The sequence below is a fragment of the Delphinapterus leucas genome, chromosome 1, assembly GCF_059928025.1.
Source record: "Delphinapterus leucas isolate spDelLeu-1000000601 "Yukka" chromosome 1, BTC_Dleu_Yukka2, whole genome shotgun sequence".
Lineage (NCBI taxonomy): Eukaryota > Metazoa > Chordata > Mammalia > Artiodactyla > Monodontidae > Delphinapterus > Delphinapterus leucas.
Genome location: NC_143129.1, coordinates 160,087,512 through 160,112,336, shown reverse-complemented (window position 1 = coordinate 160,112,336; position 24,825 = coordinate 160,087,512). Strand labels below are relative to the sequence as shown.

The 24,825-nt window shown below is 43.6% G+C and overlaps 1 protein-coding gene across 3 annotated transcripts in view; it reads right to left on the bottom strand.

The window, feature by feature from the left end:
• Positions 1-24,825, bottom strand: part of MTF1 (metal regulatory transcription factor 1) — a 43,051-nt gene that overhangs the window by 17,565 nt on the left and 661 nt on the right. For all 3 annotated transcript variants that reach the window (XM_022575283.3, XM_022575285.3, XM_089895756.1), the window contains exons 2-7: positions 23,141-23,599; positions 7,791-8,029; positions 6,851-6,982; positions 4,407-4,480; positions 3,823-3,959; positions 340-417 (exon numbers count right to left, since the gene is read on the bottom strand). In XM_022575283.3, coding sequence (XP_022430991.2) covers positions 340-417; positions 3,823-3,959; positions 4,407-4,480; positions 6,851-6,982; positions 7,791-8,029; positions 23,141-23,548 — 1,068 coding nt within the window. In that variant the 5' untranslated portion in view covers positions 23,549-23,599. The remainder of the gene's footprint in view (positions 1-339; positions 418-3,822; positions 3,960-4,406; positions 4,481-6,850; positions 6,983-7,790; positions 8,030-23,140; positions 23,600-24,825) is intronic.

Below are 24,825 nucleotides of genomic sequence, written 5' to 3'. Positions count from 1 at the left end.
CAGCTACTTCACCACCACCACAAGCTCAGCACCAGCACTCTGCCCGACGGAGTAGCCACTCAAGAAATATTTGCTAAATGAATAAAGACAGACATTTTCTGCGGCAGGAGGTTATCAAGTGAGTGATCTAGGTCAAAAGGCACTACACGTCAGAGAGAACAACCTCTCCAATGAGAGCTCTTACCAGGAAACAAGAGCAAAACACCCTGAATGGTTAGTAACTGAACACAACTCAATCTGAAAGACTTCAAAGACTGGCCCTCCTCAATTTTCCCACCAAAGGGAGGGCTCAATTCTTGCACTTATTTTAATGGCACCCATAATCACAGGTACACTTACTGTATTGGAATTTTCTTGAAATTCGGAATCTGTGGACAGAAGGCTTAAATTCCTCAGACAAAGTGAGTGATTTGTATCCTGTGAAAGAAAAAAAAAAAATCTAATTAAGTAACAAAAAAAATCAGGATTTATAGTAGCCTATCAGGTAATGAAACACTTGATTAGAGTGTCCCTAAGGTTCCAAATGTCTAGAGAGTAAAAAACCATTCAAAGCAAGGGCTATGTGAATTATTTCCATTTTTAAAATCCTGATATTCTTAAGAAGAAATCTCTTACATTCTTAAAGATAGTTAATAGTTTAAGAATTATCTCATGACTCAGGCTCCAGAGTAACAAAAGCTATAATAACATGAAATGGATAATATTTGTATAATTGGTCCTACCACTGATAAAGCAATTTCACATGACCTCATTTACTATTCATATAAACCTTCGAAGTATTACTTCACATTCCCATTTTAAGTATGAGAAAATTAATGCTAAGACTAGCAGTGAACTGTCCAAAATCACAGAGCTAATTAGCATAACAAAACCCAGTGCTTCTGACTGAAAGTCCATCTTCCTTCCATTACATCACTGTGTCCCCAACATGGGCATATCGGGGACCCTTACTCAGAGTGGTACTGAGGGGTTATTATTCATATATGGCTGTCTGGGCTAACTCTGAATTCTGGATTCCTAGAATGCCAGTTGGAATTCACATACTTCATGTGGTAACCCTGCTTTACCTCATGGATCAGTTGTTCCCATCCACGCGTGCATTCAACAAATACTCACTGAGCATCTACTATGTATTGGGCACTGTTCCAGGCCCAGGGATACAATAATAAAGAAAACAAAGTCCCCGCCACCAGAGAGCTTACATTCTAGTGTGGGGAGGGGGTGCAGACAAAAAACCAAATAAATATACAGTACACAAGATGATGATACGTGCTACGGAGGGTAAGCGGAGTAGGGAAGGCCAGGGTAAGAGCTGCCCTTTTATTAGATTAGGGAAGGCCTCTTAGATAAGGTGGCCTTTGATCAGATACTGAAGGAAAGAGGGCATGGGCCATGCACATACGTGGGAGAAGTGTTTCACACAGAGTATAGCAAGTACAAAGGCTTGGAGGCAAGAGTGGGCTTCCCTTGTTCGAGGAACCACAAGGTGGACGGTACGGCTAAAGTGAAAGGAAGTGATGTAAATGAGGTGAGAGAAGTGACCAGGACAGAGTGTCTAGGGCCTTCTGGACCACTGTAAAGATTCTTTTACTTTAAGTGATACAAGAAGCTACTGAAGGGTTACGAGCAGAGGACAGACATGGACAGAGTAGCAGTGGGGAGAAGAGTGGGAAAGGTGCTAAGAAAACCACTTAGCAGGTGACTGCAGTAATCAGGCCAAAAAATGACAGTGGTTTGAATGAAGTAATCACATCAGATTCTAGATATATTCTCAAGGTAGGGTTGATAGACTTTGCTGGTGGGTAGGGGGTATGAGGGAAGAAAAGGAGTCAAGAATGACTCTAAGATTTTTGGCCTGCTCCACTAGAAAAACAGAGGTGCCATTTACTAAGATGGGATAGACTGCACCATTTACTAAGATGGGGTAGACTACAGGAGGAATAGGTTGGGACATGTCAAGACTGGGAAACCTAGGTGACAGCTGGGTGGAGACATCAAGTAGAAGGTTAATCTGGGCTAGAGATACAAACTTAGGACTCAAAGGCAATCTCGATTACATTGAAAGACTGAGACTAGAGGAGATTCCCTCCCCTGGGGAGCGAACAGCCATCCAGAGTAGGTGAGGTCTGGGCAATGTGCACTAGGGCCCTCCAATGCATAGAGACTGTGGCAAGAAACTGTCCTCAGATTGTTACAAAAGCAAGAAAATTGATCATGACTTCATAAATGCAGCTTTGTACACAAAGACTCTCAAATCTTAGTATTTTCATCTGGTTTTACAGAGGAAGAGACTGAGGCGCAAAGAAGTCATTTGCCTAAGGTCATGTGACTAGTTGTGGAGCCTGGATGTGAATTCACACTCTTCGCAACCAGTGCTGGGGTTTTTTTGTTTGTTTGTTTTTTTGTTGTACGCTGGCCTCTCACTGTTGTGGCCTCTCCCGTTGCGGAGCACAGGCTCCAGACACGCAGGCTCAGCGGCCATGGCCCACGGGCCCAGCCGCTCCACGGCATGTGGGATCTTCCCGGACCGGGGCATGAACCCGTGTCCCCTGCATCGGCAGGCGGACTCTCAACCACTGCGCCACCAGGGAAGCCCAACCAGTGCTGTTTTGCCTCTTACGACACAGGGGTCAAGAACCAGGCTCTGGAATCAGCCTGCCTGCCTAAAGGGGACTAATTACAAGTTTTGGATATTTAGGCAAGTTATTTAATTTCTCCTTGCCTCAGGTTTCTTTATCAGTGATATGGGAATAATAACAATACTGACCTCTTGTGAGTGAGATAATTCACATAAAAACAGCACAGTACTTGGTATATAGTAAAAATTCAGTAAATATTAGTTATTGTTACTAATAAAACATAGGGGGAGTTATTACTAATAAAACACATTCAAATCACAGTCCTTATAAAGGGATCCTTTGTTCTTTAAATATTAGAAACCACAGAATTAAATGATGCTGCCTTTCCCCAAATCAAAACTGTATTACATACTTTAACTGTATTACATACTTAACTGTATTACATACTTAACTGTATTACATACTTTAACTGTATTACATACTTTAACTGTATTACATGCTTTAAGAACCGCATTATTCAAAAGAGGGTCAGTGTGCTTCAGTTTATCTATGAAATAGCAAAATAATAGCAGTTCTCAGTTCCTGGGTTCAAAAGACATAAGGTAAGTTACCCAATACCATATCAGAAGTAATAACAGTAAATTTATCCCAGGACCTCTCTGGAAAGAAGCTGTAGAGGAGAGGGAAATGTGGTGGAAGGGCTTGGTAAAGAACAGACAAAACCACCTAAAACTCTGCAGAGTCTTGTTCTGTGGTTTAGTGCCTTAAGGCGGTGGCTCTCAAACCTTTCGGTCTGCAGACAATTCAAAAGGGCAGGGGACCCCCCAGACTCCGCCTGGTTCTCCAATGATGGATTAATGAATGTGTGAAGCAAATCATTAACTCATGTCCCAAACTCAAGTGCAGATGTACCATTTTATAGACATGAATGGGAAAATAACACCCTTTGAGAGCACCTGGCTGACACTTTGGAAGCCATTCTGAGGCCTCTGGTTCCAAGACATCTCTTCCACCATACCTGACGGAGGGGAGGTGGAGCTGAATCAGGGGCTGAAGCACAGGGAGCCTGGTGAAATTTCTGGCTTCCACCACCTCATCACAAAGACATAGATCTCGACACTGATTTCTTCTCTCTCACTAACAGATTTAGAGAGAAGGCATCTTAACCTTTTATTTTGATATACAAACAACGGTTGCTGTTCTATGGTGCCCAGATCAAAACAAGAGACAAAACACTGCACACCTCTGATCCACTGTGATTTACAAGTGCACTGTATGAATTTCCTTTGTTATCGTGACCTTTCATGTGACTTTTGAGACTGTATTGAGTGCTGAATGTTTTCTCACAGCCATTACTGGGGCAGAAAAAGGGTCTTTCACCTGCAAGAATGACAAGAGGTATTAATTTTACCATAAAATCATTTCACTGGATTAAGACATGTACTTTCCCCTAACAGAGGGAAGTAAATATTCTAATAAGGGTTCAAGTAATAAGTTGGATAAATTACAAGTTAATCATTCCAGTCCTAAAATTTAATGTAGAGCAAAGCACTGAGAATGGCCTGCTCCTGGGAAGTTAAAAGAGAAGATTAGTTTTTTTCCCCCCAGATTCTTTTCTGAGAATCTCTGCATTGGTTTTATTTCTTAAGGTTGGACTCCTGAGTCCAATCTTTAGATCCTTTTTACCTCTGAAAGAAACGCAAACATTATAGGTGAAGGCCAAATGATTAGGCTTGCTCTCTCCACAAAGCTCTACAGGTCTCAATGGAAGTACAGATATTTACTGACTCAGTGAAGGTTAAAAGATAAAAATTAGCCTAAACTCACCAGTATGTGTACGGACGTGAGTTTTAAGGTGGTGGCTCGCTGCAAATGCTTTTCCACAGCCATCATGATCACACCTAAGTAAGTTGTTTAAGCAGAGAGGGTAGCAGTCATTAGCTAATAGGCCTTTATCTTCAGTACCTCTTGTAAATACAAACTTACATTAAAACAACTGCTCAGAGCACTAAGATCAGCTCAATGAAACTGGTTTTACAGATGGGAATGATGACAGGTCCCTGGAAAAGTAAGGTGACAAATCTCGGATCAGAGGGAGAGGTAGGCCCAGGATAAGTATTTCTTGTCCCACAAGTAAGGCACATGTTGAGAGCCCTAACAGTACAAGCCTTCTGATGAATTACACAACAGAATTCTACTGACAATGAGAACACGTATGGAAAATCTACTGCAAATGGAATATAAGGAACATCAGTGGTGGGTACAGAGGCTCTCACATGGGCATGGGGCCTGAAATACAACACTAGAACAAAATCAGTCAGAGCTGTAATGCAATTGTCTATAATCTTCAGAGAGCTTTTCTCCTTTACTTTCTTGATAACCAAAGCTAGAGGTAATATTTCCCTCCTTAGAACTCCTAGGGCATTTATCTATATGCTGCTTTTATGGCACCTGTCATTCCCAATCTTATTTTAGCTCTACGTGTATACATTTGTTATCTGTTCTCCTAGATTATAATTCTTTTGAGGGAAGGGTCCATGTAGTTCTTTACATCTGCTGTAGTCTTGCACATAGCAGGCATTCAGTAACTATTTACATGAAAATGAATGCATTTTCTTATAAGCCAACATATTTTATTTCTTTAAATAGAAAGCTTCTCTAAAGCATTTTACTTTTTAAGTACATAAAATCATTGTGTCTAAAGCCCCATCTAACATTCAAGAAAAATTAGCAGTTTTAATCATGACAAAAATGCGTGTGACTGAATAGAAATCAGAGTCCCCTTGACAGCCCTATGGGGAAAAAAGTAACCCAAGCTTCACAGCAGCTGGAGAGTAACCAACTAGAATCTGAATACTCTTGCTTTTAGAGGGGCCATGACTCAGGAATGCATCTGTAATTTTTGAAACACATTTCCATTTAATTGGTGTTTAAGAGTTGACTGTCCCTGAAGACTTTTCAATTTCTAGGTATCCTAATGAGATGAGTGATTTGAGAACAGAAAGGTAGCATATTTAATGCCATGAACATAAGAGCAATCCCTCCTGTCAAATCAAAGACACTGTTTATGGGCCATTTTCAGTAACATATCTATATTACATTTAGGGGGAAATCCTTACAAACTGATTACCTTGTTAAAACTGTCATATAATCATCCCAAAGTTGTTCTTCAATCCCTGCTGAATGCCCAGAACCACGCTAAATGCTATGGGCAGAGGAGAAAGTAGATGATACAACTCCTTCCTTCAACCTTATATTTATACATGCATCAATTAAATATACATGTGTGCGTCTATATATATATATATATATATATATATAAAAATTGAAATCTACAGATAAAAATGGATGCTCCTATATGTTTGTATGTACACACGACGTATTACAAAGCAACAACCGAACAAGTGATAAAAGAAAAAAATACCTGAACCAGTAGCCTAAGCATCCCTACCCCTCATTTCCCCTCATTTCCCCCTTCCCTCCTCACCTCTTCTTAGGTACGTATCCCTGCCTCTGTGCTCAAAGCTCTTTCAGCATCTCAGTCTCAGATACTGTCTGGTTACTTGTGATTCTTTTCCACCAGACCAAGGTTCTCAAAAGGAGAGCTGGTATCTTAGTATTTCTCTAGCACTGATAAAAGTACCCACCACGTAAGTGAGTTTCAACAAACGTTTCTTGAAAATAAAGGGGTGGGGAGGCTTCCCTGGTGGCACAGTGCTTAAGAATCCACCTGCCGATGCAGGGGACATGGGTTCGAGCCCTGGTCCGGGAAGATCCCACATGCTGCGGAGCAACTAAGCCCATGCGCCCAAACTACTGAGCCTGCGCTCTAGGGCCGGCGAGCCACAACTACTGAGCCTGCGTGCCACAATTATTGAAGTCCACGTGCTCTGCAACAAGAGAAGCCACCACAATGAGAAGCCCGCGCAGTGCAACTAGAGAAAGCCCGTGTGCAGTAACAAAGACCCAATGCAGCCAAAAATAAAAAATAAATAAATAAAATAAATAAATTTATTTTAAAAAAAAAGAAAGAAAAGAAAGGGAAAGAATGAGGCAGAGAGGCCACCACCCACAGAGTAGGTAGGGATGCTCTTGGAATCCATCGCCACTCCTCCAGTCTGCAGTAGTTGGTTACAACTATCCTGGGGAAAGCAAACACTGCCCAAAGAACCAGCGAAGGGAATTTCCTTTCCACTTTGACAAATTTTAGAGTACATCAAAACACTCAGCTGAAACCTCGTCAGTGACAAATAGAAAACAGCAAGACCCACCGAAATGGCTTTTCTCCTGTATGGGTTCGAATGTGCTTCCTCAGATCACTGAGCGTGGTGAAGTACTTGCTGCAGCCTTCAGATTCACAGTTAAACGTCTTCCCTGTGTGAAGCCTCTGATGTGCTTTCAGCCTGCAAGATATCCCAGAGAAATCCCCTTTGTCATAATGTACTACAGAGCCTTCCCACGTCAGCTTAATGTGCGTCAGGGTCAAGTGCATAAGAATTCTATAGCCATAATACATTAGTATCCAACATTTTGTGCTCAAAGAGAAATTCAGAGAAGTATATGGCGTAGTGGTGTGAGTGTGACCCTGGAGCCAGGCTGCCTGGGACTCAAATTCTGTTCTCCTCTACCAGAAGGGGGACCTTGAGCCAGTTACAAAACCTCTCCGTGCTTCCATTTCCTGAGCAGTGGCTGTGAGGGCCAGCACTCAGGACACTTCCGAGCACACAATGGGTGCTTTTTAAGTGTCAGCTAGTATTTATTGTGTGTGCTATTTTATACGCAATGTTGAACACTAATATAAGTCTCTTGACACAAACGGTGGAAAAGGGAAATGGCTGAGTGGACCACTCCCCATTTCTTGGGGGTAGAAAAAAGTTAATCTTTAAGGTGAGGCAGGGAAGGAAGTGAAAGAAACCTTGGTTCCAAGCTCCTGAGCCAACAGGAGATATTATTCTATGCTAAATACTAAAATCCTGAGGCCAGGATGGCATTCCAGGAAATATGAATCTGGACACAAATGGACTCTGATTTTTAACCAACCCAGTATGTCTCCATCTTTAAGTTACAAGTTCCTCTAATGAACTGTCAACAGTTGAGCATTCCTGTCCTCTTTAAAGCCCTGAAAGTGAACGTCTGTACTGTACAGGGAGAGCTCTGCAGTCAGAGCTGGGGTCAGAGGCTGGTGGTGCAGGGAGGGAGGAATGGGCTGACCTGTATAGCGTGTTGAACGCCTTCTCACAGCCCTGCACGTCGCACTCAAACGGCTTCTCCTTCGTGTGCACCCGCACGTGGATCCTGAGGCTGTAGGAGGTGAGGAAGGCCTTGCCGCAGCCCTCCTGATTACAGACAAAGGTGTACTCTCCCCGGTGGGTCTTCTGGTGGGTGCGCAGGTTGCCTGCTGTGCTGTAGGTGCGGGGACAGCCCTCAAAGGTGCACTGGTACCGCTTTACCTGGCAGACAGAAGACACCTTGTCAGTGGGACAAAAGAGCTGCTCAGGGCCTAACTCCCCGCAGGGCTTGGCTCTCAGGAGATGCAGATGAAACACACAGGTTTTTATCATCAACACAGAAAACACCCTCTAACAGAAGTGGGGAAAATCTTCCCGTTGACCAAATTACACCTGGACGACAAATGATGCGAGTAATGCCCAAGAGACAAGCTCATAGGTAGGTAAACACTCTAAAAGAATATAAGAACAGTGTTTTCGGACTAGTAAACGTCTACTCCCATAGGTGGGCACATACTACTACACTTACCCATATTAAAATACAATTTGACTTTAAGGCTTGATTGAACATCCTGCCCTCTGGCACTATATCTTGATTGGAATTGACCAATGTTAAATTGACTTTAAAACACTCTGAAATTTATATACTCAGTCATAGGTATACTAGCACAGTTTTGTACTAGCATAATTTCCACTGCATTATTTTCAGGTCTCCAGAATGAAAAAAAGGTACCATGAATTTCTGGGAGTATTTGGTAGTACAACGTTTCTCAAGCTGCCAGCCTATTGGTCTCCTTCCCACCATCACCCTTCTGGAAAGGGTGCTATCCACAGGTGCCTCCACCTCCCTCAATGCCTGTGGAACCACTTGGCCAGGTGGGCTTCACCGGACAAAACCATTCTCTTGAGCTTCCCGGTGGTAAAACTCTTTCCTCCTTCCCAATTTTCCTTTAGTATTTGAAAAAAAAATCTCATCAACAATGGCTTCTCCTTCTGAAAACTTGTCTTTCACCACACAGTCATTCTCTGGGGCTCTTTATCGTCTTCCCTGAGCCACTCACTCCTTTTCTTTAACCTCTAAATGTAGGTTTAGCCCAAAACTTCTCTCTCATCTCCCAAACCTTCCCCATCTCGCCACTGGTTCAGAGGAAGCATCGTAGCCTTGGCTGGAGAAGACTGAATTCTGGCACTTAGGTTCAGGACTTTGGGTAGGTCTTTTCACGTCTCTGAACTAAAGATTCTTCATTTCTAAAAGGCAAAACTGAATGCCTGCCCTGCCTGTCTGACGGTGCTTCTGAGCAGAACAAAATGAGATAAAGCATCTGTGGAAAGACTTTGTCATTGATCTGATGCTATATGTATCAGGGTGCTAGTTCTGCCTATTCTTCAGCTTTAGCAAACATCTTCATCCTTTAATCCTCATCTTTCTCCAAAGCTTCAGTCCATAGCTCTCACCACACTATTGGTATTCATTCAACAGTTAATGAACTACTATGTCCCAGGCAACAAGCTAGATACCACAGATAAAAAGGCGACCAAGACATAAAGCTCTGTCTTTAAAGAGTCCCATTTTAATGAGGCAGACGCACACAAATTATCATACACTGTGCTGAGTTGGACAACAGATAACACACCCGCGGTGCTTGGGAAGCATGAAGAAGGGAAACCTAACCCCTCTAAGAAAGACTGGAAACAGTGAAGGCTCAGAAGCTGAGGCACTCTCTCTGAACTGAGGGTGTTTTTTGGTTTGCCTATTTGTCCATTTTTTAGGGATTAAACTGAAAAAATGTTCCTCAGACAAACTGGAAGAGATGGGCATTCCAGAAAGAAGTAACACCTTGAGAACTACAGTGGAGAGATAAATGAGTACGCCGGTACAGGGGACCACAAACACACCTGAGTAGGTAAGAGACTGGAAAAAGAATCCAGAAAAATAAGGTGAAGCCTCCTTAGTTAAGCTATGGAGTAGAGGAATAGGACAATGGGAGCCATCAGTAGGTTTTAACCAATATAGCAACACAATCAGATACGGGGTTTAGAAAAGATCATTCTGGAAGCTATGGAAGACAGACTGGAAGGCTAATAGAGAAAGGGGTAGAGATTAAGAGAAGAGAGACAACAGTCCAAGATAGAGATGAGAAGAATCTGAACTAGGGAAGTGACAGTGGACATCATGAGAGATGAATTGCAGAGAAATTAAAAGGGGAGAAATGAGTGGCTGTAGTGGCAACTGGGTGCATGGCAGCGGTCGGGGAGAGGCAAAGTCAAGATCAACTCCCGTGATTGGGGCCTGGATGACCAAAGAGATGGTCACATACCAATTTTGGACTGGATGGGGGTTGGGGAGAGACGATAAGTTGGGTTTGAGGTGCTGCCAGGTAGAAATGTCTAGTAGACAGACATATAGGCTGGAAGCTAAAAAGAAAGTCTACAGCAGGAGCCCCTGGTACACAGATAACAGATGACTTTACTATACACTAAAGCAGGCTGGTTCAAGCCCCAGCTCTGCCACTTACTGTGTAACCTTTGGAAAATTACTTAAGCTGAGTCTCAATTTCCTGTTTATAACAAGGAAACAAAATCGATCTTTTTGGGGTTGTTGTAATAATTAGGAATAATCTGCGTAAAGTATTTCAGTAACAGGGACTGACATATAGTAGATGCTCAGTAAAATCTTGGCTACAAGGACAAAGGACGGGCTCCTGAATGTCACCAGTGTTTAAGGAACTGGTCAAAGAAGAGAAGCCATTGATGGATGAGTGGGAGACAGGGCTGGGGAATTAGGAAGAGAAGCAAAGGAGACGGATGTCACAGAAGCCAGAAGATAAAGAGTCTCAAGGAAAAGAGAATGATCGAAATGTTAAATGTCAGAGAAAACAAGCAAGATAGGACTGGGAAAACTACTGGATCCAGCAGCTAGGAGTTCACCAATGACTCAGCAAGGCTAGTTTTAATGGACTGATGAGGTCAGAAGTCTGGACGAAGGTGAATAAGGAAAGGCGGGGATAGAGACTGGAGATGGAGAGCAGTAGCACAAGTGGACTTTTGAGTTGATAAAGTGTTGTTTGTCTGTTTGAAGTAAGATAGGTCTTGAGCGTATCTGGAAGGAGAAAGGTCCTGGAAAAAAGAAGCTGAGGATCTGGGAGGAACATAAAGACCACAAGGATATTTAAAAGCCTGGGTGGAGGGAAAAGCCTCAGGTAGGGGGAAGGACATTCAGTTTCAGAGAAGGAGGATCTGAGGTGAGGGTGCGTATGATTCAAGGGCCTTGTGGGCCATGCGGTCTTTCTCACAGCCGCTCAACTCTGCTGCTGTATGTGGCAGTAACCATGGACAATATATAAATGGACAAGCAAGGCTGTGCACCAAAAAAACTTTATTTATGGACAATGAAATCTGAATTTCATATCATTTTCATATATCATGAAATAATGTTATTTTGATTTTAAAAATAATTTTAAAATGTGAAAGCCATTCTACAAAAACCGGCGTCTGTATGGACTTGGCCTGTGGACCACAGTTTGCCAAACCCTGAAAACCTGTGGGCGTGAGGAAGGGAGGGGCCCATCTCCCCTCTGGCTCCTTGTCCTTCTCTCAAAAGCCCATCTCCCGGGTGTGGAGAAAAGGGAACCCTCTTGCACGGTTGGTGGGAATGCAAACTGATACAGCCACTATGGAGAACGGTATGGAGGTTCCTTAAAAAACTAAAAATAGAATTACCATACGACCCAGCAATCCCACTACTGGGCATATACCCTGAGAAAACCATAATTCAAAAAGAGTCATGTACCACAATGTCCACTGCAGCTCTATTTACAATAGCCAGGCCATGGAAGCAACCTAAGTGTCCATCGACAGATCCATGGATAAAGAAGATGTGGCACATATATACAATGGAATATTACTCAGCCATAAAAAGAAACGAAATTGAGTTATTTGTAGAGAGGTGGATGGACCTCGAGTCTGTCATACAGAGTGAAGTCAGAAAGAGAAAAACAAACACCGTATGCTAACACATATATATGGAATCTTAAAAAAAAATGGTTATGAAGAACCCAGGGGCAGGAGAGGAATAAAGATGCAGATGTAGAGAATGGACTTGAGGACACGGGAGCGGGAAGGGTAAGCTGGGACGAAGTGAGAGCGTGGCATGGACGTGTATACACTACCAAAGGTAAAATAGATAGCTAGTGGGAAGCAGCCGCATAGCACAGGGAGATCAGCTCGGTGCTTTGTGACCACCTAGAGGGGTGGGATAGGGAGGGTGGGAGGGAGATGCAAGAGGGAGGAGATACGGGGATATACGTATGTGTATAGCTGATTCACTTTGTTATAAAGCAGAAACTAACACACCACTGTAAAGCAATTATACTCCAATAAAGATGTTAAAAAAAAAAAAAAAAAGCCCATCTAGCCTCTGGCTCCTTGTCCTTCTCTCAAAAGCCCAACCACCGATAGGATCTTGCACATGTCTTTAGGTTCCCCAGGCAAGTGCTCTCTCGCTCATCCATCCCCTTCCCTTCCCCATGCCACACAGGACATGCTCCATATACATCTGCTGAACTGAGCTACTGACCAGGCATTCTCATATCTCAGTGCCTAGCTTTGAAGCCAATCACTGCCAGATTTATTCTAAAACAGTGTCCCACATGTACCACCTCTCTGCTCAAATGAGTAAGTCCCAATTCCCTAGCCTTGTACTCAAAGTCCTTCCAGGTCCTCTTCTGTCACCAGGCCAAAAGCAGGCTCTGTCGAGGCCTACAGGGGACGGTAACCCCTTCCCTAACTGCAACACTGAATTCCCACTCGCGTGCCTTTGTTCTCTCTCTTTTCTCTCTACTGGAAATGCCTGGTTCCTTTCTTCTCTGCTTTTCTGTGTCTCTCTCTTCCATTCAAGCCTCACTACCTCCGATGCCCGCCACCATCACTCCATATCTATGTGACAGTGCCCTTCTCTGAATTCTAATAATATTTAACTATGCCACTCAGTGTACATGGTTAATTATCCTCTCACACACATGTCCTGATTTTTCATCAAGACTAAAAACAAACCTCTTTGGTGCTGCAAGATAGAGATTTCAAAATGATCACTGACCAGGAAGGAGAACCAGGACCCCATGAATGCTATAATGAAGAAGTCTGCATGTCTCCGTCGTAGAGCTTACGACGACGGTGAATGACAAGAGCAGAATTTCATTCTTAAGACGCTACAGCAGTTGATAACTTTGTAAGTAACAAGTGCAACTAACTATCCCTCCCTGTCTCCCAGCCCTACCAACCCCTGCTCCCATCTAGGTTTTCTTACTTGGCCAGTTCAAGCTTCCATTAAGTGTTCCTTCCTCAAGGACCTCTTCCCTGACCGATCCCTACCCCCTCCCCAAACTAGAAGAGGTACCCTTATTACAGGTTCTCATAGCATCCTGTATTTCTTTAAAGCACGTAGATAATTTACATGATTATCTATTTGGAATCTAGGCACAGCAGTAGCTGGAAAACAGGAGGCACTAAGTAGATATTTGTGGAGTTAAATGAATAAACGGCTACTCTCCAGCTGGACTGTAGGCTCCATGAGAGCAAGGACCACATCCGTCTTGTTCACTGCCAACAGCCTCAGGAACTAGCCTTGTGGAGAAGTAACTCAGATTTGTTGAGTGAAGGAATGGATGACTAAACGAACAAACAAACCCAAACCAACAGGACTTAGTGTTGAGGAAAGTAGTGGCAAGGACTATAAGTGACAAAGCAACAGAGTTTCAAGGAGGATGGTCAACCAGGTCAAATGTAGCAGAGGTGACTGAGGGAGCATTTCTTGGACTCAGCCAATTCACAAGGTCAGAACTGCCCCAGCAAGACTAGCTTCACTGGAGGGGTAGAAGCAGAAGCCAGGACGTAACAGGCTGAAAAGTCAGGGAAAAGCGAGGAGCTAGAGACAATGAATATAACTACTCTTTCACGGAACGGCTGAGGAGAGAGAGGGGAAAGTTAGGAGAGAGGACAAAGAGTGGGGAAGGTATTTATATTTAACGGGGGGACAGATGACCGTCAAAGCAAGTGCTCCCCAATAGTATGCTGAATAAACGCACAACCTCACCCCATCTGGAGGAAGGCAGTAAATGGAAGTCTCTATACTGTGTCTTTCAGAATCGTTTCTAAACAGCACCACATTTCACAAAAAGGGAAAACTAAACCTCCTCAAACTGGATCAGAGGAGGAAGTTGCAAAAAACACGTTACACAGAGGAGGTGTTGCAACATTTGGTACATTTAAATACAATTTATTTTTTTTTGAATGCGTACATGCATGATAAACCTTATGTTCCAGGGATTATATTCTCCCAGGTGCTAGAGATAGAGAAAAAAATGGCCCCTGCTCTCAAGGAGCTCAAAGTCAAGAGGCAATTCAAACAGACAAGAACAATATGGTATGAGAAGTTGTATGGATACTAGAATATAGAGAAAAACTTAGAAAAAAAAAATACAAAAAACTTAAACTTGGGGATGACTAAGAAAAGCTTCTCGAAGGAGGTGATACCCAAGCTAAATTTAAAGAACTTGAGGGAGAGGTGACACATAATAAATTGGCCTATCGAAATTAACTAAAGTATCTGTAATATGAGCATAATGTCACCAAAGATTCCATTGGAAAACACGTTTCTCCAAAAGAGTTTGAGCACTGCATCACTTAAATGGCTGTCGATTACGAAGTTAAGGAGCTCAGAGACAGCACAGTTTGGGCTCACTGAGGACGGACCAGGTCTAATGCTAGGAATGGGCAGGAGGCATGAGCTTTCAGAGAACTAATGTTGATTCATAAAGTGTTCTGAGTAGTTCTAGAATAGAGAAGTATTTAACAAGGATGACTGCCCTGTTAACAGGATCAGAGGAGGAAAGGTGAATGAGATAGGCAAAAATGAGAAAAACACTGGAACTCTAGGAGACAAAAGCTTAAAAAAATTCAGAAGAGAAAAAAGGCTGGGTTTCTGCTGGAGGAAAAAGAAATGAGTCCGAGAGAACTAGATCCTACACACATTAACAGCGCCATTCTCAATAAGGAAAGGGAGCCTCTGATTGTGAGCACCCAGCATCTGAACATTCTTATAAATAAACGATTGGCTTGGCCGTTACAGCTGTAGGAGCTGCCCTTTCCTTCCCATCACTAGGGACTTCCCATCCCTCTGCCCAGTACCAACTCTGTTTCCACACTGGCAGTGATCTCCTTTCTCCCACTCCATAATGTGCAACCAAAGAGCTCGAAGTAGGAACGGAAGAGCCCTGCAGTGACCTCCACTGCCCATCTCAGAGCTGAATTTACATAGCTGCTCCCACACCTAAATCCTTTACCCTTACAGAACTAATGCCATCCTGTTGCCCCTCATTTCTCAGCCCTTTTCATAGCTAACGGATTTCAGTGCCTGATTCTCCTCTCTGTCTTCACAAAGGTGGTGTGTATGATAGGAAAGCACAAAGTCCTCAGTTCAAATCTCAACTCTACCACTTGCCAGTTGTATGTTTCTAAGCCTCCGTTTTCTCATCTGTAAAATGAGAGCTAACAGTACCTATTTTATAAGATTGTTATGAAAATAGAAAACGATCAGAGTCCCTAACACAGTGCCTAGTACACAGCAGGCACTCAACAGGATGCTAACCATCTAACCCTCTTGCCACTGTCACTGCCAGCATAACAGGAATCCTCATTCTTTAGCTGTTAAGAGTCCTCAGCTTATGAAGTAAGTCAGTCATGGGAATGTAATGTACAGCATGGTAACTATAGTTAATAATACTGTATTGTATATTTGAAAGTTGCTGAGAGAGTAGATCTTCAAAGTTCTCATCACGAGAAAAAAAAGGGCTTCCCTGGTGGTGCAGTGGTTGGGAGTCCGCCTGCCGATGCAGGGGACACGGGTTCGTGCCCCGGTCTGGGAAGATCCCACATGCCGCGGAGCGGCTGGGCCCGTGAGCCATGGCCGCTAAGCCTGCGCGTCCGGAGCCTGTGCTCCGCAACGGGAGAGGCCACAACAGTGAGGGGCCCGCCTACCGCAAAAAAAAAAGATTGTAACTATGCGTGGGGATGGATGATAACTAGACTTACGGTGGTGATCATTTGGCAATATATACAATTACTGAATCATTATGTTATATAATGTTATATGTCAATTTTATCTCAATTGTAAAAAATTAAGAATAATATTTAAAAAGAGCCCCCAGCTTTGCTTCATGCCCCAACTGCCCACCATGGAAGTAACTTTTGGGAGCCTGCTGCTACGGAAGGCCAAGAAGTCCAAGGGAGCAGAGCATGAGCATGGAAGGTTACCTGTGGCAAGGGCTGCACCTAGAACCCCTCCAGCGGGACTACCAACATGTTCCCCTTGTAAAACACGGTTCTAAATGGTGGGTCACATTCCATAGCTGTATTAATATGACAGTTCAGCAAATTAGGGGTCACTGGGTTCCAGGGAACCCAAACACAATTTATAACCCTGTTTTAGGAGAAAATGCTTCCCAAAGGGTTTCTAACAAAGACAATTTTAACCTTTTCTTTAACAGAATACCTCCTTCCATACCTCCTTCAAGAACTATGTGGGCCTACGAGGAAGAGAAAGTAAATGAACATTCACCAAACAACCACCTTGCACCAGACACTATGCTAAATGTTTTATTTATCCCGTTATATATTTATAAATGAATAAATCTCATTTCACCGTCACGAAACGCAACGGGATATTTTCATTTCAATTTTACAAAAGAGGAAACAGAGCAGCTTACCCAAGGCCACACAGTATATGCCAGAACAAAGACGGAACCTAGGTCTAAATTATCCCTGTGCACATCACAGAAGAAACAATTTTAAGAATAAGCTTGATTTAAATAAAAGAAAAACATTAACATTCAGATTCTTTCTCCAATGTCCTACCACAGCAAAATTTTAGCAATACTCAACAGGTACAGCCTATGTAAAATGTAAATCCGAGAACTGTTATTCCTGCAGCATTATGCTGGAAAACTAGAATGAACATAAAACCACCCTTGTCCCTTTTCCAAGCCAGTGGGCCTCAGTGATGGAAATGCTGAATGCTGCACAGAGGTATGTGACACACATGCAGGTATGCAGGGGACAGCGCTCAAATGGCTTCGTCTGCTGGTAAACAGAAAATGCTTCCAGCCCTGGTTTCCTACCAAACCTCGCACATACAGCCTCTAGCGGTCTCCCTTCTAGACTCCCCTAGAGTCCCTCAGGGCAGGGATTATTTCTTTGTTCTTCCTGGTATTTGACAAATGTAGATACTCAATAAGCAAAAGCTTGTGGAAAGAATGAATGGATCCTTAACACTAGCATTTCAAGCAGAAACAGTCTCTGTCCTAGTTCTGAAGGGCAATTCCGTGGGTATTCAGAAGGGAACCTGTAAAGGAATGTAACCGCTGTGTGCAAAGACTAAAAGTGGGTGGGTCCCCTTTGCAGAGTCAGCAACAACCTGGTTTGTCTGAGTGGATCCTTCCACTGCCTGTGGGATTGATAATGAGGAATGAGATTGGAACTGGATCTCCCAAGGTAAAGGGCATGTTGCAAAAAGGCTCTGAAACACTGGAGTCAAATTTTCCCCCTTATTTTTATACTTAAAATTTGTCACACTAAAAAAAACAGACCCCTTGGAATGTCACTGACCAACGTAGCAAGCAGCCTAATTCATAAAGCATCACTGTAACTGTGCTTCTTGGTAGAAAAAGCTATTCTCTCCCAGTCAATACATTGGAATACTCTGATGCACCATGAAGAGCATATTTGGTATGTGATTCCTGGGCTTCTTCATGCTTCTTGGCCAACCATGCAGCAGAAAAGTGCAAGAACAGTTGGGTGGAGCGGTGGGGGGGGGGGGCGGGAATGTTATGTTCACCGATGTGGTTCAGACAGAGGTAGATGAACAGATAACCCAATAGTCCTGAAAAGGTCTCAGGAAGGGCACAGACGCAAGAAAGTTTGGGAAACCATCGACTGCATGAACTGACTAAAGGAAATACAGCTCCTTAGAAATACAGCTGAGTAGAAAGGTTTTAAAAGAGCAACGCTTAAGAATGCTGATCCTGGACTTTCCTGGTGGCACAGTGGTTAAGAATCCTCCTGACAAGGCAGAGGACATGGGTTCGAGCCCTGGTCCGGGAAGATCCCACATGCCACGGAGCAACTAAGACCACAAGCCACAACTACTGAAGCCCGAGTGCCACAACTACTGAAGCCCACACGCCTAGAGCCTGTGCTGCACAACAAGAAGCTACCGCAGTGAGAAGCCCGCGCACTGCAATGAAGAGTAGCCCCTGCTCGCCGCAACTAGGGAAAGCCCACGTGCAGCAACGAAGACCCAACGCAGCCATAAATAAATTTTTTAAAAAAAGAATGCTGATCCTCAGCAAAATGACAATGTTTTGGGTTTTTTTTTTGCAGTACGCGGGCCTCTCACTGTTGTGGCCTCTCCCGCTGCGGAGCACAGGCTCACGGGCCCAGCCGCTCCGCAGCATGTGGGATCTTCCCAGACCGGGGCACGAACCCGTGTCCCCTGCATCGGCAGGCGGACTCTCAACCACTGCGCCACCAGGGAAGCCCAAAATGACAATGTTTTGATCTGAGAGTTTTCAAAGCTACCAAGTCAACAGGCAGACAGTAGTAAAGTAGCAAGTTCGAGAATAAGACATGTGCAATTTGAATGGGAATGACCAGTGGCCCTGCGGAAGGAGAAGACAGCACCTGTAGCAAGGTTCTGGTTGGTTTATTTTTGCACAAGACAAGCACGAGGGAAAAAAAATGAAGTAATAGGTAAGCCAACCACACACTATAGGAAACAATGGAACAATCAAGGGTAAACAGGAAAATCAAGCAAAAATCTGACTCTGAAAATAAGCTGCTTCGGAAGCCAAGAAGACTAACTAGTTATCAAATGATCTGATTTCTCAAGAGTAACACCTGGGTGTAGAGATGGAGAAAAGACCAAGTTTTTTGTTTTTGTTTTTTTTTAAAGGTGGGGGTGGGGGAATGTAAAGAAATCATGAAGAGTGTTATCAAATAGTCATAAACACTGGCCTCTTCAGGGCAATTAAATGGATTTAAATGCCAAAAAATAAAATAAAATAACACCTCTGTTAAAACAAAAGCTACGGTTAAGATGGTGCTTCAGGAAGGCGAGTCTCCTGAATGCCTGGTCATTTAGCAAAATTTTCAAAGGCTGAAAGCCACTGCTGCTTCTCCCTCAATCCCCAACCAACCCTGCAACTAATGATTTCAAAAATAGTTTCTAGAACCTTCCGTGTAGGTCTCATGGATAGAATGGGAAAATGTGGTGAGAGGGAAGTAGAGTGAGCTAAATCCACGGTAGACTGAACAAGGTGCTTACAGTGCCCTTGACCTTGTCCTATTACATGATTATCAAGGATCAGAAGACATGAGTGGTAAACCAGGCTTGCAAGTAAGAGGAAGTGGGAAAAGTGACAGCTCATATCACTGACTGCATAATCATTCCTTCTCTACCCTCTCCTCCTTTTCTGCCTAGATTAGCATTTCCCAAAATGTGTTCCACAAAACACTGACTGTGGAAATAAGGCCCGAAACATGGTTTCCCAAGTTCAAAATATTTGGAGAATTCGGCATGTCCTTCCTTCTTAGTTATTATCAAAAGCTCTTGAGAAATCCCATACTAATAAGCAAATCTCTGTCTTGATTTAACTTTATGTTTCCCAAACATCTGCTCTTGAAACACTCTCACATAGTAATCATTAACTGAGGATGGCCCAAAGTTTAGGCCCTAAGCCATGTTCAAATTTTCTCTGCTAAAAAAATGATCCAGTCCCCTTGACTTACTACCGCCTCATCACTCTTCTTCCTCCAACTACCCTATTAGAAAAAGAAAAGAAAAAGCTGATGCTTCCTGCCTCCTGTTTCCTCCCCGCCCACTCACTGCTCCATAGCTTGACATCTGCCTTCAGCCTCCAGCGCTCTAGCGCAAGTCTTCCCATGAGGTGATCAATTGCACAAGCAGAAGAACTAATGGCTCCTCTTCGGCCCCTCAATCCCTCTGCAGGGTCACTTCTTAAACCTCTCTTCCCTCAGCTTCCACAACACTGCGTTCCACCCATCCCTGGGACCAAGGGAACTCTGGTTCCTCTTTCTCTTTCCAACCCTTAAATTCTCAGAAAAATTCCTACTTCTCCCTTGGGTTATTTGCCCACAGTTTGAACTACTGCTCCTTCATGGATCCGCAATTCTATTCCCCAGCCACTTCCTCAACTTCAGGTCCACATTTCCAAAGGGCTTCTCAACTTGTTCACTTTGCTTTTCTCCAAGGACTATACATTCATTATACTCCAACCATCTCATCGATTTCCCCACCAAACATTCTCCTCTTCCTGTCTTCTTGATTCCTGTTATGGAATCAACATTCATGGAGGGCAAGGGGGACAGCAGAGTCGGCCGCTTTCTCCTCAGCATGCACAGAGCACTCTGAATGAGCCTCAAAGTACCTATCACAGTGGACTCGAACTACTTAACTCACTACTGAGATCTGAAGCTCCATCAGTCACCCAAGTGGCCCCTGTGCTAAGAGACAGAAGAAACTCAACACACTTGGAAAAACGGATGAATCCTTTGAGTCAGACTCAATTTATGGCTCATTCTTCAAACTCCAATAATATGCCAAGTTCTCTTATACTTCAACAAAAGCCCTGGATTCTTTCCACACCATCCTTCATCAGACTCAAAGGAAACCCCAAACCTAAACTGCAACTATCTCCTAAGCAGGCAATCAAGCTGCCACAGCGACCAGAGCAACCTTTCTAAAACACCACTCCAACCACGACACTTCCTGGCTCAGACACCTTCCGTGTATTTCCAGGATACAGTCCAGATCCCTCTGCATGCTATCACTGCCTTCCATGTCTGAATCTCTGCTGTACTTCCATCCTTCTCTGCTACAACTCCCTATGTTCTAGACTAAGGGTAGTCAGGGTAGCCCACTATTGGAATTATTGGAATACAGCTAACTGACATCTGGGGCCAGACAATTATTTATGTGTTGTAGGGAGCTGTCCCGTGCACTGTAGATGTTTACAGACCTTTGGGCTCTACCCACTAGATTCCAGTAGCACTTCCCCAGTGCGACAACCGAAAAACGTCTTCAGATATTGCCAAATGTGTCTCCTGGGGGGCAAAACTACCCCCAGCTAAGAAACACCATTCTAGAGATTTCCAAGTGCCAGCTAACAGTAGGATGTTGTTGCTAATAAAATACAGACCATATCACAATTGTAGTACAGCGTCCAGATGAAGAGATAAAGAGTCGCACAGTATTCAGTACCAGTTGACTCACACTTGTGAGACTGTGCTCAATTACAAATTTTAAGGACTTTGGAAAACCGGAACTTGTGCAATCAAAGGTGACCAGGCTGATGAGAAACTAGAGGAAAATGTCGTAAGAGGAACATTTAAGTAAATGGAGATGTCGAGCCTGCACAGGAAAAGATGTAGAGAAACCCATGATCTTCAATTACTTGAGGGGTTGTCGGGTGGGAGGAAGATCTAGCTTGCTGCTCAGAAAGGAAGCACTGGGAGCTTCCCTGGTGGCACGGTGGTTAAGAATCTGCCTGCTAATGCAGGGGACACGGGTTCGAGCCCTGGTCCGGGAAGATCCCACATGCCATGGAGCAACTAAGCCCGCGTGCCACAACTGCTGAGCCTGCGTGCCACAACTACTGAAGCCCACGCACCTAGAGCCCGTGCTCCGCAAAAAGAGAAGCCACTGCAATGAGAAGCCCACGCGCCACAACGAAGAATAACCCCCGCTCGCCACAACTAGAGAAAACCTGCGCACAACAACGAAGACCCAACACAGTCAAAAATAAAATAAATAATTTTTTTTAAAAAAGAAGAAAGGAAGCACTGGGACCAGCGGGCAGCAGCTGCAGGAAAGCAGATTTTGGCTCCATACGAGCAAAAGCTTTCTAACAATCAGATCTGGCCAACAAACTTTGTATTAGGCTGAACTGTGAAACACTGTGCTCTCGTCATTCTGTAAGTGTTCAAGCAGAGACCAGAGGAATTGGTGTCAGAGATGCTGCAGAGAGATCCCTACGTGAGGTGGGAGGTAAGACAAGATGGTCTCACTAGGGTTCCTTCCAGCTCTGAGGTTCTAAGGCTAGCAAAGGAAAACCAAATGCCACGAAAAAAAAAGATTCTCCAGTTTCAAGACCTGAATTACAGCAAAAGAGAAAAATATCCTGCTAAACAATTTACCCAATGGCTGTTTGGTAACATCTTACATTTAGTCCCTGGCATTGCAACTACCAGGGATCGTTTTTTTTCCTAGTTGACCTGCTATTAGTACCCAGATAATGTATATCACTACCTTTAAACCACATCTTTTACTCTGCTAATTATCACCCCTAGTACAATTTGTACAATGCTTTACAGTTTTCGAAGCATTGTTAATATGTGTTACCTTCCGCACATTAGCTAAATATGAGACGAAAACTTCTTTTAGATAACCTGCTCTCATTTACTGCCTCCTGCCCGAGCTTCTTACAAAAGAAAGCTAGCCTTGGGCTTCCCTGGTAGCGCAGTGGTTAAGAATCCGTCTGCCAATGCAGGGGACACGTTCGAGCCCTGGTCCGGGAAGATCCCACATGCTGCGGAGCAACTAAGCCCGTGAGCCACAACTACTGAGCCTGCGCTCTAGAGCCCGCAAGCCACAACTACTGAGCCTGCGTGCCACAACTACTGAAGCCCGTGTGCCTAGAGCCCGTGCTCCACAAGAGAAGCCACCGCAATGAGAAGCCCGTGCACCGCAACGAAGAGTAGCCCCCGCTCGCCACAACTAGAGAAAGCAGGCGTGCAGCCCACACGCAGCAACAAAGACCCAACTCAGCCAAAAATAAAAATAAATTAATCAATTAAAAAAAAAGAAAGCTAGCCTTTATTATCCATTAAACTTTCACTAATAAAGTATAGTCCAGCAAATATTTATCTCTCCAAAACAAGTCATTTTTACACAACTCAGAGATAAGCCAAATCCAGTTATTTCCACATCAGAGACACGGATTTACCTCAGTGAAATGTCTATTTTATTTATGATCTGGGGAAGATATTTGCAATTTAGTTTTCCCAGATTTCAATGCAGCCATACACACCAAAAGTTCCAGAAAGCAGTCACAACAAAAAACATGAAGCATATACAGTAAGGAAAGCCACTGTAGGTCCTAATTCCAGGGGCTCCTATACTCCCTGGCTCAAACTGCTGATAAGAGTTGTGTAAGGACTTCCCCAAAGCCAAACTGGGCCCTCACCCACTGCTTTACTTACTTCTTTACGTTTCGTTTCTGGACATTCCGACTGCAGTGTGAGGGTTGCACCTTCGATATTTCTTGGCATGGGCGTGGAACCAGGGTTTATTGTTAAATGAATCTGATCTGGTGAGATAATGTGTTGCACATAACCCTGGGACATTGCTTCATGATCTATTAGATGAAAGCCCTCTTCACCCCCTACTAGAAAAGGCAAGTGTTCTCCACACTGTCCATCGTCATCGTCATCTTCCAAAGTGCCAGGGTCCTGCTCGATAAGAACAGTTGTCCTATCATAAACAGTTCCAGATGAGGAAGGCACCAGTCCATTCTTATCCACAAACCTGAGCATCTTGTCATCGGGGGTCAGCTCATCTTCCTCTACCTCAAAGTAGCTGATGCTGTCGTCTGGACTGTGTTCCCCCATGGTTCAGTCGTGCTCAGCCCAATTGTGAGAAATGGAAAGGTAGTGACCTGTCTGCAACAGAACAAAGCCAGAGTCAGAGCCATACCATAGGACCCAGGGACCTCCTCAGCAATCACAGGGCTCTTTTATCCTCTTCTTTCAAGAGCAGGACAAAGTAAATGAAAAACATCTTCCTTGGGACTTTTTTTTTTTTAAGTTTAAAACCATCACGTCATTTTGAAGGAAAAACAATATCTTTTTTAATAAATTGAAGTAATGGGAATTCCCTGGCGGTCCAGTGGTTAGGACTCCACACTTTCACTGTTGAGGGCCCAGGTTCAATCCCTGGTCAGGGAACTAAGATGCCGAAAGCCGCTTAGCGAGGCCAAAAAGATTTTTAATAAAAATGAAAATAAAAAATGGAAGTAATAAGCAGCAGCTTATAAGACCTTCCAAATGTGCCTTACTGCCAAACACTGTGAAGGCTGGTCAAAACACTTAAGGGGAAATAGGGGCAAACTGTTTCAAAGCTGAGTTGCTATAAAACTTAAAGCAAGGGAACTCCACCTAAATATCCCCCAAATCAGACCGTGAGGCAGTAAGTCTATGCTGGAAGGAGTAGGGCTTTGGAGGCAGGGTCACCTACCCACAAATCCCGGCTTTACTACATACTACTTGGGTAGCTTTCTGTGCCTCACTTTTCTCATATGTAAGGTGGAACTGGTAATTCCTGTTCTCAGGAAATTGTTATGCAGAGTAAAAGACACAGTGTATGTTAAAGCACAATGTAAGACAACAGTAGAGAAATCAAGTGTGAATCTGTTCCCTCCTTCCGAGAACAGATGTCTCAGCTTCTGGGTAGTAGGGCTAATCTCGTATCAGGTATATGTAATGAAGATCACTTTATCTATTTATCTCCTAAAACAATCTGGTGTCCACTAGAAGCTATGCTTTATAGTGTGCTCTCTGCAATGAGGAAATGATGAGTCTTATTTTTGTTTCTACTGCCCCTAGCACAGTACACTGACACGAGGAGTTCAGGATATGTCAGTTAAATGAATGAAAGGCCTGCGGATATACTCTCTTGGAAAGATAAACTCTCTTGGGAAAAATACCAAATTTGAAGTTTTCCTGTTCTGGAAGAGTGATTCTTCTTCTACCTGTAAACACACAGGTTCTACAAACGCGGGTTTGGCAGACATAACAGAGAATTTAAAAATAATCACTTTTAGTTTTCAGTCTGGCTTTTCACTTTATCTTTCTCTTCTGCTCCGGATTAGAAAGTGAACCCTTACTCG